This window comes from Clinocottus analis, unplaced genomic scaffold, assembly GCF_023055335.1.
Source record: "Clinocottus analis isolate CAN_PGR_092001 unplaced genomic scaffold, fCliAna1.0.p SCAF_2, whole genome shotgun sequence".
NCBI classification, from domain to species: domain Eukaryota; kingdom Metazoa; phylum Chordata; class Actinopteri; order Perciformes; family Cottidae; genus Clinocottus; species Clinocottus analis.
Window position 1 is genome coordinate 4,780,590 of NW_027175931.1, and position 17,916 is coordinate 4,798,505.

At 45.3% G+C, this 17,916-nt stretch overlaps 2 protein-coding genes across 3 annotated transcripts; one reads left to right on the forward strand and one right to left on the reverse strand.

The window, feature by feature from the left end:
• The first annotated feature begins 1,520 nt into the window (after positions 1–1,520).
• serpinh1b (serpin peptidase inhibitor, clade H (heat shock protein 47), member 1b) lies at positions 1,521–5,821 on the forward strand. 2 transcript variants are annotated; one of them, XM_068585695.1, is made up of 8 exons: positions 1,521–1,587; positions 2,231–2,262; positions 2,949–3,098; positions 3,748–3,940; positions 4,072–4,342; positions 4,443–4,541; positions 4,641–4,873; positions 4,960–5,821. In XM_068585695.1, exons 3-8 carry the CDS (start codon positions 2,980–2,982, stop codon positions 5,260–5,262), a joined length of 1,218 nt encoding a protein of 405 aa, XP_068441796.1. In that variant the 5' UTR covers positions 1,521–1,587; positions 2,231–2,262; positions 2,949–2,979; the 3' UTR covers positions 5,263–5,821. The 2 variants fall into 2 exon arrangements, with proteins under 2 accessions (XP_068441796.1, XP_068441797.1); XM_068585696.1 differs by lacking the exon at positions 2,231–2,262 and having other exon boundaries at positions 1,551–1,587.
• Positions 5,822–7,818: 1,997 nt separating this feature from the next.
• Positions 7,819–16,047, reverse strand: gucy2f (guanylate cyclase 2F, retinal). The gene is made up of 18 exons (XM_068584931.1): positions 15,306–16,047; positions 14,283–14,584; positions 13,654–14,008; positions 13,456–13,540; positions 12,850–12,946; positions 12,550–12,669; positions 11,546–11,626; positions 11,276–11,452; positions 11,008–11,164; positions 10,709–10,858; positions 10,424–10,572; positions 10,165–10,328; positions 9,874–10,066; positions 9,598–9,772; positions 8,921–9,019; positions 8,740–8,834; positions 8,547–8,632; positions 7,819–7,900 (listed from the first exon to the last, which is right to left on the reverse strand). The coding sequence occupies exons 1-18, from the start codon at positions 16,045–16,047 to the stop codon at positions 7,819–7,821; spliced, it is 3,309 nt and encodes a 1,102-aa protein (XP_068441032.1).
• Between the last annotated feature and the right edge of the window lie 1,869 nt (positions 16,048–17,916).

Below are 17,916 nucleotides of genomic sequence, written 5' to 3' on the forward strand. Positions count from 1 at the left end.
AGATTGTGCACTTCTACAAAATGAGTTAATTATCTTTTTTTTTTTTAATGTAATTTTTTAAATGTTCTGCCCCCTTGAGCATCTTTTCTTACCGCTTTAATGGCTTGGCCTCTTCCAGGCCTTTTTTGACTCAAGGGAAAACCACGAAAAGGATTTCTATTATACGATGGAACGTGTGCATGAGAAGATTTGACCAGACTTGTTTGACACAGAAGTTACCTTTACTCTGCACACGCTGCTGAGGAATTTCAGAGTAAACTGCTGATTAAGAGGCATCTTCAGATTGACAAACCTCCCCTGAAGGGAGGAGAGGGGCTGCAGGCCTGCTCTCGTGTCAAACCTTTAACATGGGACATGTGGAGTTTGTTCAATGTCCCTAAAATGTGAATAATGAGAGTTGTGAAGGTAGGACTTGGCAGACTTTTTTCTTTTTCTTTGTGAAAACCTCATACATTCCTAGAACCTTCTTGCTTGCCTCGACAAGTCCCAAAAAAAGGATACAACCCACTTATCAGTCGGCATGGCAGGGCAATTTGCCCAGGGCTGCGAAAAAAAAGAAGGAGCTCGGGATTAAGAGATGGATTGAATTCATCTGGTTTGAAAAATAGTCAATATTTATGCAAGCGATCACTTATCTATCGAATGACTTGATCTGTCCGACTATAGTGGACAGGATTGGAGAAGATTTGTCATTGAGATTCTTTTCACAGATCACACAGGGATAAATGGCATGGTTATGGCCCATTGTTCAACTTTATGATAATGCAGACATTACTATAAATCCGCTGCGTGTGGCTGAACAGGTTTTCACAAGCATTTGTAAGTTATTCTGTTGTGTTTGTTCCGGTCGGGACACTGCAGTTTTTACGACTGTTCTCCTTAAAACCCCCGCCTTTGCACCACCCTGCTATCGGCTGCTGAGTTGGACAGATGTTGGTGCTGTGGAGGTGGGGGCAGGGCTGTAGAATAACCACCAAGTGAAGCTTTTCAAAGTTCTGGACGTTTCCATTTGTAGTTTGACACGAACAAAATGTATAATTGTGGACATTTGGAAACAATGTGCTCATTCACTGATGCTGCTTTCAGGAGAGTCGTGCCTCAAAGAGGCTCATGCGCTCAAATTAACTGCAAAACCAGTGTTCACATGTTTTTCATGTTAAATAATCATTCAGTCAAAAGTAAAACACATCTTTTACATATGATGAAACCAGTGTTGGAGATTGAGTCAGCTAGCAGCTTTAGTACCTATAAGATCAGGAGTAGTTCGGGTTAGAGGCAGGACTGACCCAGAATCAGATATTGTCTAAGTTTCTATCTGCCGACGCAGGAAGCAAAGTTTCAAAACTGAGCCCAGACCAGTGCTGAGGAGGCAACCTCGGCCGACCCCTCTCATTCCAGCCTGTGGTTTCAACGGGGGGACGTCCCAGATCCCAGCTTCCTGAGGAAAGACATACACCCTCATTTGAATATCCCATTCCCCCCTTCTAGAAAGTTCTCGCTCAGGGTATAAAGAGCAGGAGAGCGTCTTACTGCCACGCTATCCACTAGACTCAACTCAGAAGAGAAGCCCTGCGAATCTGTTGCCAGGTAAGGATTGGAAGATAAGCATCTTTATTTCCAGGGAGGAATGCGGAGGGTGAATGGGGCGCTTTGTTTTCACCATTCAGAGTTTTCGTTGCAACTTTTTGTTATTTTTTTCTTTAGCCTTTTTAACCCGTTCTCTTCAAATCTCTTCTATCTCCCTGGCTGTTTTACATGCACACAGAATATTAGAGTTTATTTTTTTTTTGTGAAAAACAGAATAAATCTTCAGTCTTCATTCAATTCATCGCAGCATGATACAGATGTTTGCCTCTTGCATGTGACTTATTTGCACACTATCTCAATGCATCGAGTGCAATCAGAAGCAAACTCAACATGCACCCATTCTGGCTTTATTTTTTTTATAAAGAAAGGTTTTAAAATGTCCTTTTGAAGTTGCTGGTGTTTATTTGAGGCACAGTCGACTGTTTTTTCTGAGTCACAAACACATGAAAAACCTCTATGTCTCTGATCGTGATGGAGGGATGACTAACTTGTATAATAACCCAAACATAAATGTTTTAGTGTGAAGCTTGTAAACTAGGATATCAAATTGATATATTATGCACCACAGAATACGTCTCCATCAGAGCCTGTATAATGTTTCCCTGCCTGTGGAGATTATTTTCATAAACTTCTTGTCTTTCAGAATGAAAATTGCAGAGATCAAAACTTCTCAAGGTATCCGAACATGATGCAAAAATAATTTTCTGCTGTATCACAAACATACAAATACAGCGATGCAGACAAAACCCTAAATCAGAATGGTGGAGGAGGGTTTAGAGATGCCGCTGTAGTGGGTTCATTTCAGCCCTTTTGCATTTTGCCTGTGGTTTGACAGTTATGGGACAAACTAGCTCTAACTTGCAGGCACACACAGTCGTCTCTCAGACAAAAGTTGGCTGTTTCAGAGCACAAGTAAAAGTATCCTGACTTGTTCTGGCTCAAGATGAAGTCTTTAACGTCGTCCAAGAGCAGACGTGCAACAGTTAACGGTCCTTGACAATGAGTGCGGTGAACAGAGAGGCATCATATTTCAGTGTGGAGGCCGAGCTGTACAGCTAAACCTCAGCTGCTGCCGACGTGGCAAGGAACATGTCTGCCTGAAACTGGAGGCGTTCCCAAGCTTCTGTGTGGGCTGAGCCAATCCTGTCCTGTTAAATTAACCAACAGCTGCCCACAAACACAGTCTGCGTCCTGTTATTTTGTTTCTGATATATATTTATTCCATGAAATGGAAGCTGTTCTCAATATTCTGACGTGCGCCTCCAACCTCACCCTCAATACACATGAATTAGATTTTAGGAAACCGGCCCTTGGTTAAGAGGTGTTAACCCTGTCTCTTGTCTTTTGATCCTTCTGCACAGGCCCCTGCAGCTGTTTTCGGAGACAAACAGGATGTGGATGACGAACATTGTAGCTTTTTGTCTGCTGGTCCTGGTGACCTCTGCAGAGGAAAAGAAGCTAAGCAGCCACGTCACCACGCTGGCTGACAACAGCGCCAACCTGGCCTTCAGGTCTGACATCCCGACATTGCTGGGATTTTTATGTGTATATTATAACAGTGGACTCTTTGCTTAAGCAAACTTTTTCTGTCACGCTCCACTTTGGAGGAAGCACAATGTTCTGGCCACAACAACATTGGAACAAAATGGTCCAACTTTTTGTGACTCCTCCATCCGTGTTTTTTTAATTAATAGAATAAAGAAAATTTAAATCCCTTTTCAAGTAAACCAGATTGCTCCATCAGACATTTAATCACTTTGTTAAAACAATGCAAGTAAAGTTATATATGTGCAATAAATAACTTGTATTTGGCAAAAAAAGATTACCAAAGAAGCCGGTTGGACCCCTGTTTTCTCCCCATAGTTTCAGGTTGAAGTGTCCTTGAGCAAGACACTGAAGCCCCAGAGCTTCACAGCAGCACAAAGCTCCTTAATAACTGAGGATGTTAAAATGCAGACAATAATTCCTCCACTGTGGGATTAACAAAGGATTTTTATAAAACAAATTAAAAAAGTTAAGAATCTTCATCTCCCCCTGTACCCCACCTGTAATACCTCCGCGCCCCACTAGAGGGTCGCGCCCCACAGTTTAAGAACCACTGGCTTAAGCGATCTCGGTTAGAAACACATGCAAATAATCCTCCCTGTGATTTTGATTCAGGCTCTACCACAACATGGCGAAGGAGAAAGACACGGTGAACATCCTCATCTCTCCCGTGGTGGTGGCCTCCTCTCTGGGCATGGTGGCTCTCGGGGGCAAGGCCTCCACCGCCTCCCAGGTCAAAACCGTCCTCAGCGTGGACAAACTGAAGGACGAGCATCTGCACGCAGGCCTGTCCGAGCTGCTCTCTGAGGTACGTGGAACGAGATGAAATACTGTATACGATGAGACTTTATTGCAATAAGAGCACCCAGCCTCAAACTACACCCTCCGAACTTCAACGTATTTCTCCATTGCCACCGTTTATACGTTGCCTCATCCCAGGTGAGCGACGCCAAGACACGCAACACCACCTGGAAGATCAACAACCGCCTCTACGGCCCCAGCTCCGTCACCTTTGCCGAGGATTTTGTGAAAAGCAGCAAGAAGCACTACAACTACGACCACTCCAAAATAAACTTCCGAGACAAGAGGAGCGCGGTGAACTCCATCAACGAGTGGGCCGCCAAGTCCACAGACGGCAAGCTGCCGGAGATCACCAAGGACGTGCAGAACCCAGATGGAGCCATGATTGTCAACGCCATGTTCTTCAAGCGTGAGTATCGACAGTGTCTTCTGTTCATACCTGACACGCGTGGAGATGTCAAAGGATTGAGCGCATGTCTAACCCAGGTTGTTTTTTTGTTGTCCCACAGCTCACTGGGATGAGACGTTCAACGATAAAATGGTGGACAACCGTATTTTCCTGGTTACCCGCTCTTTTAACATCGAGGTTCCCATGATGCATCGTACGGGTGAGTTTCTGAAACGTCTCTGCTTCTGTTCATTCCTCACGACGTCGCCAACAATAACGCAACCAAGGCGGGATAGCTGATCCGTCTGTCTCCCCGCAGGTCTGTATGACTTCCACGATGACACAGAGAACCGTATCTATGTGCTGAACATGCCTCTGGGCCAGAAGCAGGCCTCTATGATCCTGATCATGCCCTACCACCTGGAGCACCTGGAACGCCTGGAGAAGCTCCTGACCAGGAAGCAGGTGGACACCTGGGTCAGCAAGATGGAGAGCCGTCCGGTGGCCATTTCCCTCCCCAAAATTGCATTGGAAGTCAGCCACAACCTCCAGGTAATTGCTGGCACTTCTATATATTTAGATGTCAAGTGCAACAGACGTCAACCGACAGCCCTTTGACCCGTCGTCGTCTTTTCTAGAAACATCTGGCTGAGCTCGGCCTGACCGAGGCCGTGGACAAATCCAAGGCTGACTTGTCCAACATCTCCGGGAAGAAGGACCTGTACCTGTCGAACGTCTTCCACGCGTCGGCCCTGGAGCTGGACGTGGCGGGGAACCCGTTCGACACCAGCATCTTCGGCTCCGGCAAGCTGACTAACCCCAAACTTTTCTACGCGGATCACCCCTTCATCTTCCTGGTGAAGGACAACAAGACCAATTCCATCCTGTACATCGGCAGAGTGGTCAAACCAAAAGGAGACAAGATGCGCGACGAGCTATAATGTTAGCGCTGTGAATTGTGATGATTATAGTTTTGGTTATTTCTGAAACGGTGGCAGGAGACTGTGTGTATTTTTTTTCGGTGGGACCTTTACCTCATGAGCACAATCCAGTAGGCGACCTGTGGACTGAGCACCTGAGCTTACTGTGTCAGGACGCACTCAACCTTCTGTGTGTGGACATTAGGCCTCAGCCTTACGAGCCCCTTGCATTGAACGATGTCCAAACATTAGCTTCATTTAAGATCTCCATGAAGAAACGGCAGACAACACGCTTATATTAAGTAAGTTTTCTTAACACCCTGTTTTTGTCACTATTGCTTCGACTACAATCCACAGGCCTTTACAATCCATAGGCCTTTTCTTTTGTCATCTTTAATGTTTAAAGAAAAAAAGATCTCTCTCTCATCATGATTCCATTATTTTAGGCCTCCACGTCTGCACTAAATTGTTCCTCTGGTGCTTCATTCATGTTCACTTGCCAACCACCATTTTGTCACTGTATTCCACACAGAATTGTGTGTTATGTAATAAAGCCATGATTTTTCAATAAATAATAAGAAACAGGGTATTTGTGTGTGTGTGTCGAGTACCATCCGAGCTGCGTTGATAGTCTTCTGGAGCGTTGAACAGAGGAATGTGTAATCGCTAGAGTTAACATCTCAAAGGAAAAGGGCAACAATCTTTCCAGTCGGCTGGAGGTCAAACAATCCTCCCCGGTCTGGAATGTAGGGGTTATTCCTAATCTACCACATCGACAACGAGTCAGAGACCTTTGTGGTTTCAATTCCCCCAACACCACTGACCTAAATATCAAAAATCAGCGGGATCTTTGTCGGGACGGCCCAAACGAGGCGAAAAGCAGGCTCTCTGGAGTGCAGGGTTCTCGTGGCGAGTGGGAACCTTCAACAATTATTCCAGCACAGCAAATGAAAAGGTTAAGCTGCGTCACAGCACGTTGAATAAAAATAATCAAACTTCATACAGCCAAAGCTTCATCTTTAGACTTTTCATGTATCGTCAATTTCATCGCAAAATTAAAATAAAAAACAAACAAACATTAAAAAGTCTTCTCTTACAAACTGCTGAAACTTCTTTAAAGAGGAACGAACGCCTTCTGGGTTTCTGTGTCAGAGCTGCAGCGCCACCCTGTGGTCGCAGAGAGGAAAATGACTGATGAAGATGTTACAAATGAAATATTTAATTACTTAATGACATTTTATTTACATACACGTTATACTTTGCAGTGCGGTTATAAAGTACAAGACAAATAACAACATATAAATTACACAATATACATGTTTCTGACTGACTCTGCTGTTGTTTTGCACACCAAGCATTGAATTAAGCTGCTCCTATAGTCAACATTAAGATGATGAGATGCAGGGGATTATTTCCAAATGTTATCGTAAAAAAGAGATTCATATTTTGGGTTTAGTTTGGGTTTGTGGGATTTTTTACACTGTTTTTTTAGCGTTGCACAGCTCTCAAACACATCATGTATTTCCATTTGTGATTAACCTTCATGGATCTATGTACAAAAGTCACTCTGACATCCCAAAGAGATATTTAATTTAGAGAGCATTTTCATTGACGTGATGAATAAAACATCTAAGTGAGCATCAACAGAGTTCATGCCCTTATGAAGACGCGCTAAAGAGAGTTTATACACTTGTTTGGATGTTTAAATGTTGAAAAGATAAGCCTAACAAATCATTTGCATCACTGAACACTTTGGAAACAGCAGCACGTTTCACTAAAGGTCCGTAAAACTGTATTGACTATAACAGAAAACAAAAGAAAATCACAATTTTGATTACTTTTGTTGAAGTGCCATGACCCTCCAAGTGCTGTCACCATTAGTGTGAATAAAACGGTGACAGCTAAAAAAATATATATCATTTATAGGAATGAGCAAGACCAACTCTTCCTTCCTTCCTCATTCTGCTCTAATAGAGTAAATAAAAGAGGCAAATGTTTTTTTCTTCCTTTTGTTATTATATACAATAGCAGCATTTGCCCCCTGACTTCGGAGGAATAATAATAATTAATATTCAGCCATAGCTAAGTAACATCCTCGGCCCCACGACTCTATCATGACCTCTTATGAGCAAACTAAAAACAGACATTACCACCAGAAAAATGTGAACATTTCATTTTGAAATAGGCGTTTTCTTTGGGGCGTTCAATCTTCCGGTCGGGTGAACCTCTGGTTGCCCTGAAATAGGTGGCCACTCAGTGGCCGGTGACTGCAGAGAGGAGTGAATGACTGCATCCTTCCCTGCGCCGCTGGCGGCAGGTACACGTAGGCAGGTAATGCGACAACTCTCATTACATTAGCACCGTCGCGTTCTGCTGCGCTGGCTGCAGGCAGATTAGCCAGTCGATGGACAATCCTCTTAAACGGGTCTGCGTTAAGCCGCAGTGAGAGGATGGGTGGTGCTCTCTGTCCTCTGCCTGGCTCCAGCTCTTTGTCTCTGTCTTCCTTTTGGACGTGTCCTCCCATCTTCCTCTCCTCTGGCTTTGCTCCGTTCACGTCTCGTCTTCTCGTCCTCGCGTTCACATCTTGTTGTCCACCTGCCTGTTGGCCTTGCGAAAAATGGTCTTGATCTCCTGTGTTACCATCTCCTGCCAGTTGTCCCTGGTGAATACAGAAGATGGAGTTCAGGCCAATAGTGTATCTTAACGTGACTTTTGTTTTTAGGCAAAGCACTGGGATTCGAAGGCGTACGTTCACCATTAAAAGCGTGCCACAACGTGAAAAAAAGAGCGTGAAACAAGAGCCGGCCAGCCACAATAAAAGCAAATTAAACAAAGTGGGCTTCCACCAATCTGCTTAAGAAGATGGAGAAGGTGATAAGATCAAGAGATTGATGAGACTAGTAGATCACAGATCTTCGTAATCAACGAGAGGAGTGAGGTTGCGTTTGATCACATTGAACTTTGACAGCCACTGTCACATTTCCACAACACGACACCAGTTGGCATGCAGGTCTCTACCTCCCAAGTTTGGACTAAGAAGGTCAAGCCTTTTTCTCAGCTTTCTTTTTCCTGTACGCGGCTATGTCCTCAGGTTTCAGCCCGTGATTGTCTTCCCTGAAGTAACATGCAGATACAGTTGGGATTTGCATGACGTTTCAGCAGCAGGATGCATGTTGCGTGTTGATGACACATAACGTGATCTGGTCCAACTCATACCAAGTGAGACGTTTTAATCCCAACATATGAAAGAATGTGTACACATTGTGTCATTATTTTAGGATTAGCATGCACACAAAAGCTCTTACCCTGGTTTGATCTCCGGCGGTTTTGGCAAAGGCTTCGCAAAGTTCGTTTTCCCTACAAGCCAGTACGTCTCTTCAATACCTTTACCCTGAAACCACAAAAACAAGGCATTTTTAAAAGAAACATAAGACTGTCCTCTGTACGATATTTGTCTCAACAAACCAAACAATGAGGTTATTTGACCGTAGACGTTACCTTCAACTCCGTCTTGCCTCGGACATCTATTTTGTAACCCTCATTCAGAGAATGGAGGATCTTCACAGTGCTATTATTTACATGGATTCGATAAGCTGATGGACAAAGAGAAGAGACGAAGGCATTAGACTTTGAACAAAACATGAGGAAACACAACGAAGGGATGCCCGAGGAAACTCACGCAGCCCAGTGGATTCCATACGAGAGGCAGTGTTGACGGTGTCGCCGAAAAGGCAGTACCGAGGCATAGTCAGACCTACCACCCCAGCGACGCAGGGCCCTGGAGACGCAACGAAAACAACGATGACTTGATCTGAAGTATGTACAGACACAGTTATCAATCAGTCGCGTAGGCTTCGCTTTGTTGTAGCTGTGCGCGTCTGAGAACAAGTCAAGCTCAAGGCCAGAAACAGCCGTGTGCAGGCAATGGCTTGGCTTATGCTCTGAATTTCAAATTGCGCACGAGATGGATTCAACAGGAGTACTCTGCATGAAGTGAGACTGAAAACATTACAAAGTACAGTTTATTAACATGTAAATGATGTCGACAAGGCACCCAGCTGAAATAAAAACTCATCTTTTTCGACTACACCTTGAATAAAGACAGTGGCAGTAGCACTTTGGCAGCACTTAGATGTCTCTTACTGATAGCACTTTGTAGTTTGACTTCACTGAAGAAATGAATCTCTTGATTCTTGTTGTTCTGAGTTCGTACTCAGGGTTAAATGCTCTTATTGTAAGTCGCTTTGGACAAAAGCGTCAGCTAAATGACATGTAATGTAATGTAATAAGCCCCCGCGGTTGCCCTCGTATTTGCTGTGGTGGAAAATACCGATGAAGTACTTTGTGCTTTCTCACCTGAATGGATTCCTATGCGTATCCTGACGGGAACGTCTGGCATGTGCCGCATATGGAAGGTTCCTACTGAGCTGAGGATGTTAAGAGACATGTTGGCAATCTCGGCAGCATGCTTGTTGCCGTTTTTCTTTGGCAGACCCGATGCCACCATGTACGCGTCGCCAATGGTCTCCACCTAGATGGCGTCGACACATTTGTTCATTCAAAAGCACATCAGTGTGTGTCTACGTCGTCCAAATTTAGCGTCATCTTAAAATGCCGAGCGTGACCTCTGACCTTGTAGACATCGTGGTTGCTGAGCACGGCGTCGAACAGAGAGTAGAGGTCATTGAGGAGGTCGACCACCTCGATGGGATCGCTGAGCGAGGAGATGGTCGTGAAACCTACAATGTCGCTGAAGTAGATGGTCACCTGGTCAAAGTACTCTGGCTCCACAGTGGCACCGGTCTTCAGGGCCTCAGCCACAGAACTGAGGACGGGCAGAAAACGTTACAAGAACCCCACAACCAGGCCTTAAGATACATGTAACTCTGTGTTGGGGTTATTCCTCTGTGTGTACAAACTCACGGTGGTAGCATCTCTGACAGCAGTTTTTCTGTCCTCTGTTTTTCCACCTCCAGCTCCTCAGTTCTCTCCCTGATGAGGTCCTCCAGGTTGGAGCTGTACTGCTCCAGCATCCTCAGCATGGAGTCAATGATGTTAGTCTTCTTACCCTTGTTGATGATCTTGAACTGCTCAACCAAATGAAAGGAGAATCCCGTTAAACCATTTCAGCGGTTTACTTGAGAGGGATAACGATTGCGGGGTTGGATTTTCAAAAGCGCACCCGGTCGAAGATCTCGTCAAACGTGGGTCTGCGTTCAGGCATTTCGCTCCAGCACTGCTTCATCAGCTGGATACACTCCAGAGGAGCCTGGTCCGGAGCCACCGTGGGGCGGCACATCGGAGGAGGCTTCTTCACCTTCCGGATGATTTCTGGCGAGCGGACGGAGGAGATCGCACAGTCACGTTTTAAAAGCGAATGGTAGTGCATGTCCGTGACATCTCTATGAGATCTACACATTTGTCTGCTTCTCTTTATCTACAACTCCCCCATTGGTGGGATACGCACCCTCGGGCAGTAGACCCAGCATGCAATATGGCGACCCTCTGACCACCACCTCTTGAAGGATGATAGAAAAGCTGTACACGTCTCCCTTGTAGGTGCCTTTGCGTGAGTTCGCAAGGTCCCTTAAGAACTCTGGAGCTGTCCAAAACAACTCTGAGTGAAAAAGAGAAACGTCACTATCAACTGGAATAAATAAAAGCAAGTCTTTGCCTAAGTGCAAACGCTTAACACCACACTGGCCAAACTAATGTATGTTGAATAATCATATGTAGCAATGAGACTTGTTCCAGAGCAGAAGGTACCTTCAGGTGGAGGTTCTTCTATGAGCGCTTTCTGAGACTCCAGCAGCTCATTGAAGCCATAGTCCGTAATCTTGAGGACGAAACGCCCGTCTACCACACAGTTACGAGACTTTAGTCTGCCGTGGGGGAAGTCTCTGTGGTGGAGGTATTTTATACCCTGGAAGCACAACACGTTCAGCGGTGGAGTTAATCAACAAGTCAACGCGGGGATATTAGCCACAGCCAGCGGATAGTTAATAGATAATGTCGTGAATATATCAGGGTTTACCTTGATGAGGTCGAGCAAGAGGGAGGACTTGAACATCCAGTCTAATTTGACGTCCTCGTTCCTCAGCAGGTCCTGCAGACTGCCCCGTGAGCAGTGCTCCGTCACCACCGCGAACATGGAGCAGTCCAAGAAGAAGCCGAGGAACGGATTCACGTTCTCGTTTCTCAGGTCTTTCATCTTGGAAAAGCGGGTACGGTAGGTTTAGATGGTCATAATACCATGTTGGCTTTTAACCCTGTGTTCTTTACAGGTGGAGACATGCTGCTCTACCTTTGTGAAGATCTTGGTGGTGCTCTGCTTCACTTCTTTGAACTGTCCCTCTTCAAATTTCTTCAGCCACACCCAGTCGCCCTGCGAGAGAAGCCATGTCGTTACAGCGGGACCAAACCTTTGTTTTGAGTATTCTTGTCCACACACATTGTATTTCCCTAAAGAGGTATGAAACTATCATCAATCATGTGTTCATTTTACTTTCCATAACCATTTTGCGGCAGCCTGTTCATCCATCCGACCACACTTTTCATGTGAGTATCTGGGAGGTTTTGTTATGATTCCTGGTTAAAAACTAACCTTTGGTTTGTTTGTAAAAGTCATGAAAGTCTTTTTTGAATTGGGACAAAAGGTTTTGGACCTTACAGACTCAACAGACATTGGAGAAAACATACATATCTGACTTAAGATTCATGATTCAAAAGGTTTTGACTGTCACATGCACAGATGACAGTTATTCTAAATGAAAAGCTTATTTTGCTCGCTTATAGTTTATAATCTTATTTTATAATATAATAATATAACTTAGCTTATAATCTTCCTTTAACTTTAACTAAACCCCTCAACAAAAAGGTCTAACCTGACCTCAACCCCCATTAAAGTGTATTAACACAAAACCGTTCATGTTGAACATTTATGTGCTTCACACCACTGTGATGTATTGCTTTCTAAATCAAGTTCATCTTCCTTTAACTTTAACTAAACCCACCAACAAAGGGTCCAACCATAACACCCCCACCCTCCCAACAACCTATATTTAAACACAACCATACAAATTGCACATTTAAATCAACTTTATAAAAAACATTGTCACCACTTTGTGGACGATATGACGATAAACTGCGTTACATTTGTTGAATATGTACCTTTAAAGTCAAGGGACATGTTCTTCACAAGGATACCCCTCCCTGCCTCCCTCCCTTCCATACTTACTGCATTTCTAAATATTGCAAACACGCGCAGGCGGAAGCAACAGGAGCACTGACTCCCTCAGCGTTGCGTACCTCGTACACAGCTACATTGGTGGTCTCGTGAGTCGCGGTCTGCATGCTGTTCATAGAGTGCGAGTGCGAGTGCTCCTCCAGGGTGCTCTTGGACTCGCTCAGATCCTCCAAAGTGATTTTCTGTTGGACGTCAAACAGCAGGGGGAAGATTTATTAGAAATTAAAAACATTTTGACTTTGTAAATGTGCACAATTCCTCAGATTTTGAACTAACGTTCAATGTGTTGTGTCCGAGGAATGCCCATTTATGTGCTAAAGGTTGTTTCGTGTTGTTGGCTGAGAGACGGCGATGCTGCTTACCTTCCTGCTAAGCTGAGGATTGATAAAAGTGAGATCTTCTAAGGTCAGGAGGATCCGATTGGGACCTTTGACCAGCTGGATTTGTTGGAGTCTCCTCCTGCCGATGCAATTTAGACAAAGATTAAAAAAAAAATCTCTTCAACAAATGGCAGCGTGTTTCCTTAAAGCATCTTGGGGATCATCTTTGGGCCGAAGACACATGAACAAGAAAAGCTTCTTTTATGAGAGATACTTCTAGTCTCCTGTCAGTTTAAAGTCAGAAGGGAAGATATTAAATGAGGGTTAAAACTTGTCTTTTCATATCAGCAATCAAGTCTGTATTTTTGGAAAATACATTCATATGATTTCAATAGTCTTGCTGAAAGTACACTGAAAGTGAAGACTACTTTATTGCTTTGTTTTCCTTCAATTCTCTTTGCTAACTCATACTTTTGTGGACTCCTCTCTCTATCTTCCTCTCTCGTTATTGTGCACATCCCACCATACAGTGTGTGAACGCATCTTCCTTGTTACCTGAATCCCTCCAATTGAATTGAAAGACAGAGGAATAAAGTGCCAGAGAGAAAACACGCGGTATAATTTGCTTGACTTGAACGAGAACTGTACCTGACGTAAAGACTTATAACGAGCCCGACCACCGCCAGAGTGAAGATGACGGCGAACACCACTATGATGTAGGTGACCTCCACGCCTGAGGATGACAACAGGTAGCTTGAAGTTGAGGGGAAAGGTCTGGAGAACATACCATATCACTGTGCATCCGTACATCTGCACGTTCATTCGGGCGGAAGCGAAGCCTCTCACCTCCCGTGCACACGGCAGTCTTGTCGAACCAGCAGCTGGAGTCGGACGGCGGAGGATATCCTCCTGGAAATTGAATGGACCTCCCGGCGAAGCGAAGCGCTCCGGACGTCAGGTCCACCAGGTAGGTCTGGTACAGTCGGCTCCCGCGGTTGTCGGAGTCCAGGATGACATAGCCGGTCTTAACGTCCCCGCCGGTGTCCACCTTAACCTTCTGGTTGAAGCCAGTGAACGTTGTGTTCTTTGTGAAGTACGCCAGGTTAGAGCCGGACAGACGCTTGCCTCCTCTCCGGGCGTTGTGGATGGACTTGGCTATCAGGTAGATGCTGTTATAGATGGTCCCAAAGAGTGGGTTAACCTGCAAAGGGCACAGGAAAAAAAACAAGAAGTTCACTTTTTTTTTTCCGACTTGCACTACTTTAAATCATCTTCTCTCAATATGATGAGCAACACGTTGACGCAACGGTAACTTTTTTGGTTTTTGAACAGCAAATAATATCAACAGGCATCATACAACGCGCAAAGTAATGAGCTGCCATTTGTGTTTCTTTTCTCTGGGGAGCTGTGGTGGAGGGACACGAACAGATTCAATAACTTTGTCGATGTGCACGTGACTTTTTTTGGGGTTGTACCTGCTCTGGCTCCACGGCGAGCGTTAGTTCCTCTCTGGCCTTGGCCGAAGCGAACGCCTCGTTGAAGGACAGCGGCTCAGAGGCCATGGTGATGGTGAGCACGGCGTCGTAGGCCTCCCGCAGCCTGCTGTTGTTTTGCAGGGGGAAGTAGGAGACGTTGGTGTAGGGCACGCTGGAGAGGAGGGCGTCGTAGGGAACAAACACATACTTCCCAGAGGTCAGCCCCATTTTCTGTGCTTTGAGAAGAAAAGCGGCCTGCTGCTCCCCTCCAAACAGGACGGAGTGCATGCACATGATGATGACTGAGACAGACAAGGACAAACACAGTGGGGTTTGGTGAAAAAAGCTTTGTTTTTTCATGGACATAGTTGAGTGATAACTCGACTGAACTCAGTATCATCATGATTTAGTGTGGCAGTAGGTGTGAATTGAGACAAATGCAGCATTGTACTCAAATTTGCTCCTTAAGAGGACGGACCGTCATGTTCTCCAAAAGTTAACAACAGATCTATTAACCGAGTGACAGGAGTGCTTGCACTTTGTTTTTTTAGCTCTTTAAATCATGGACAAATAATTGAGAGGTGACAAAGCACAATGTCCTATTTCATATGTTTCCATAAATTCAGTTTGACTGAATGTCTGAAACAATTGCTGCGACATCAAAGTGCTGTGTAAATACACTTGTCAGCAAACAATAATTGATTTAAAAATAATAAGTTGCTGCCTCTTGCAGCTCCTGCACAAGGTGAAGTCTGCAGTGTCAAAATGGCTTCTTGACGTGGCGGCGGAGGGATCAGCCTGCTGAAATGGATGCGCAGGATGTTTGAGCTGATGCTTTGATATTTTGCAGTTCTGCAAGTTGTTCACCTGTGACGTAATGGCTGCCCATATCGCAGGTGTTACACCGTCTATTTCTTGGGATAATTGATCCACGATACCCGCTCTGGTGTCACTCTAATGCGTAATAATCTCACATTTCCTGATGGAACATTGTCTCCTGTGTCAGTGTCAGCACGGACTCACCCCGGATCTCTCCTGCAGCCCGGATCTTCTGCAGCGTGCTCTCCACTTCCGTCTCGTTCATACCAATAGACGTCACCAAACCAACGGAAAGCCCCTTGTCCCTAAGAGCGATAGCCACTCTCCCGGCGGTGTCCCTCCAAATGTCCTCATTGGACGACACCACCACGACGCTGGCCCACCTGAAGTGCTTCAGGACGACGAACAGCACCTCGGTGGGGAACGGCACGGTCCTGGCAAAAGTCGGGTACCCTATGACCCGGTCCAGCTCGTAGTTGACGCAGCCGTGGGAGAAGATGGCCTTGTCCCAGTTCTTGGCCAGCAGGGAGGCCGCGACGCAGTATCCCGGGTTGGTGGGGCCCACGAACGCGTCCGCCTTCTTCTCGTAGTAAATGAACGCCGTGAGCGCCGTGGAGGTTTCGCAGGGCTCCTGCAGGATGACGAAGTCCATCTTCAGGCCCAGATCCAGGTTTAGGTCGACGTTGATCCTGTTCACGGCGAGCCGGGCGGCCGCAGCGGGCAGAGCCCTGTAGTACACCGGGTCGCAGTTCCAAGGGCCCAGGACCCCGACTTTGAATATCAAACAGCGGACACAGCAAGGGAACGTCAAGACCCCGACGAGGACCCATAGCAGGAAGTTATAAAAGGACAGTGTCGTTAGATTTGGTCTGTATCTAATCGTGGGCATACACGGATGGTTGGACTCCCATAGCGCCCCTCTGTAATGCGCATGAATATGTTGCATTGTCCTCCCAGGGTGTCCAAGGCGGTGAATCTTTGTGTTCACTTTAACTCGATCAATCAGACCCGTGACACCTGCGAAACGAGGACGAAAATCACTTTTAATTATTTCAATAAATGTATATATTCATGAGTCACAATGAGTTTGAACAAAGTCATTACTTGCCTTTTATTCGGTGCCATCAGGACAGCTTCGGGGTTCCGATGAGACAATCTCACAGGTGTCGGTCTCTCGGGTCTACTTTTTCTGTATCCGCATGAACCGTCACCTTGACCATGTCACCTTAAAATACTTCCCTATTCACCCCGAGGATCGGCGGTGTCGCCGCGGCGCAGACGCAGCCAAGTCATCGCGTTTGGATTACGCGGCTGAAGTGTGTGACAGGCGAAGGAGAAGAGAGCTCGTGCGCTGCTCGTGCGTCCGTCGTGTTTGCCGAGGACTTCAGCACCCTGGAGAGCTACTTACGTCCCGCAGTCAGCGCCTTCTGAAGGCTCGCGTGCGTTTCCACAAACACACTTTGGTTCACATGTTGCATGTCCGGAGAAAGGACACGAAAAAAAAGAAAATCCCAGTCTTGGCCTCAATATAGTCCAAATAAATACACACACACACACAAAAAATCCAATTTGTGAGCAACCTTTCTTTCAAAAACGTGATGTTTGAAATCGGAAGAGTGTTGGATGTATTATCAATATAGGAGGCCAGTGGCTGCTACAGGCCCATTCAATCAAATCCCTCCAAAGTGACCTGGGGCCAAAACGTAGGTGTTAACCGTCTAATCCATTTTCAGTGAGGCACAATGTAAGAGGATTGACAAGGAGGCCTTAGTCTACTCTAAAAGCCTCCACTGGAGAGGCTGCGGGACCTCTCGCCCCATCAGTACTCCTCTGGACGTATAGTCACACACATACAGAAAGTGTCCATGACGTTTATGATGATATACAAAAGTAAATGCCATTAAAAAAAAAAGAAAAAAAAATCCCCTCATGGCCTCGACCTCTACCTGTTTATCCGACTTTAAGATTAGTAAACAAAAAATTCTGATGTGCAGAGTTTGTCTCGCCCTGGAGACACCTCCGCCACATGGCATGAAGACACCTGAACCGTGCTTTAATTGGTTTAATATGCATGCAGGTGATTAAGTGACTTTGAACTCTGGTGGAGAGGTGAGTAATTAAAGATAACGAAGGGCTCTTCCCTGTGGGGTCTCTTGAGTTCTGCTGCACTGTTTTGCCTGCGTCAGTCTTTTCAGCTCTTTTTTTTTTTTTTTTTTTCTTCGTACAAGAGACTCCAGCAGGTGATGCAGCCTCGCCTGGCAAATGAGTCCGAGAACAGCTGGTTGCCACAACACCAACAGTGGGATGAGAGCGTTGAAGGGCTGAGGATGACTTAACAAAAAGCATATCATGCCATGCAGGGGGCTGTGAGTACAGCAGTGATTGTTATCAGGCAAACTGACACACAAAAAACTAATTAAAGAGGTAAGAAAGCAACCATTGAAATGATAAACACTTTTACCAAATCCTTGGAATATCACACTATCCTAGAAATAATTACGTGAGAATAAACTGACCTAAGTGGCTTTTCTCTTTTAGACTAAATCAGTAATGTTGTCATTGTCTGTTGAAAGAAACTGCAAGGAAAAGAAACACTACAAAGCATTTAGAGAGAAATAATTAAAGCTTGTTAAAGGGACAGTTAATTAAAACAATTATATATACAAAAAGAAAAGAAAAACACAAAAACAAATTCAGCAATTTTCTTTCAACCTCAGTTCCTACATGAAACTGCTCACAACAAGGTCTGGATGATCGTGAAACTTGTTTTGGGGCTGTTTCATCTCCTCCAACCAAGTGCCATACAGTTCATTTA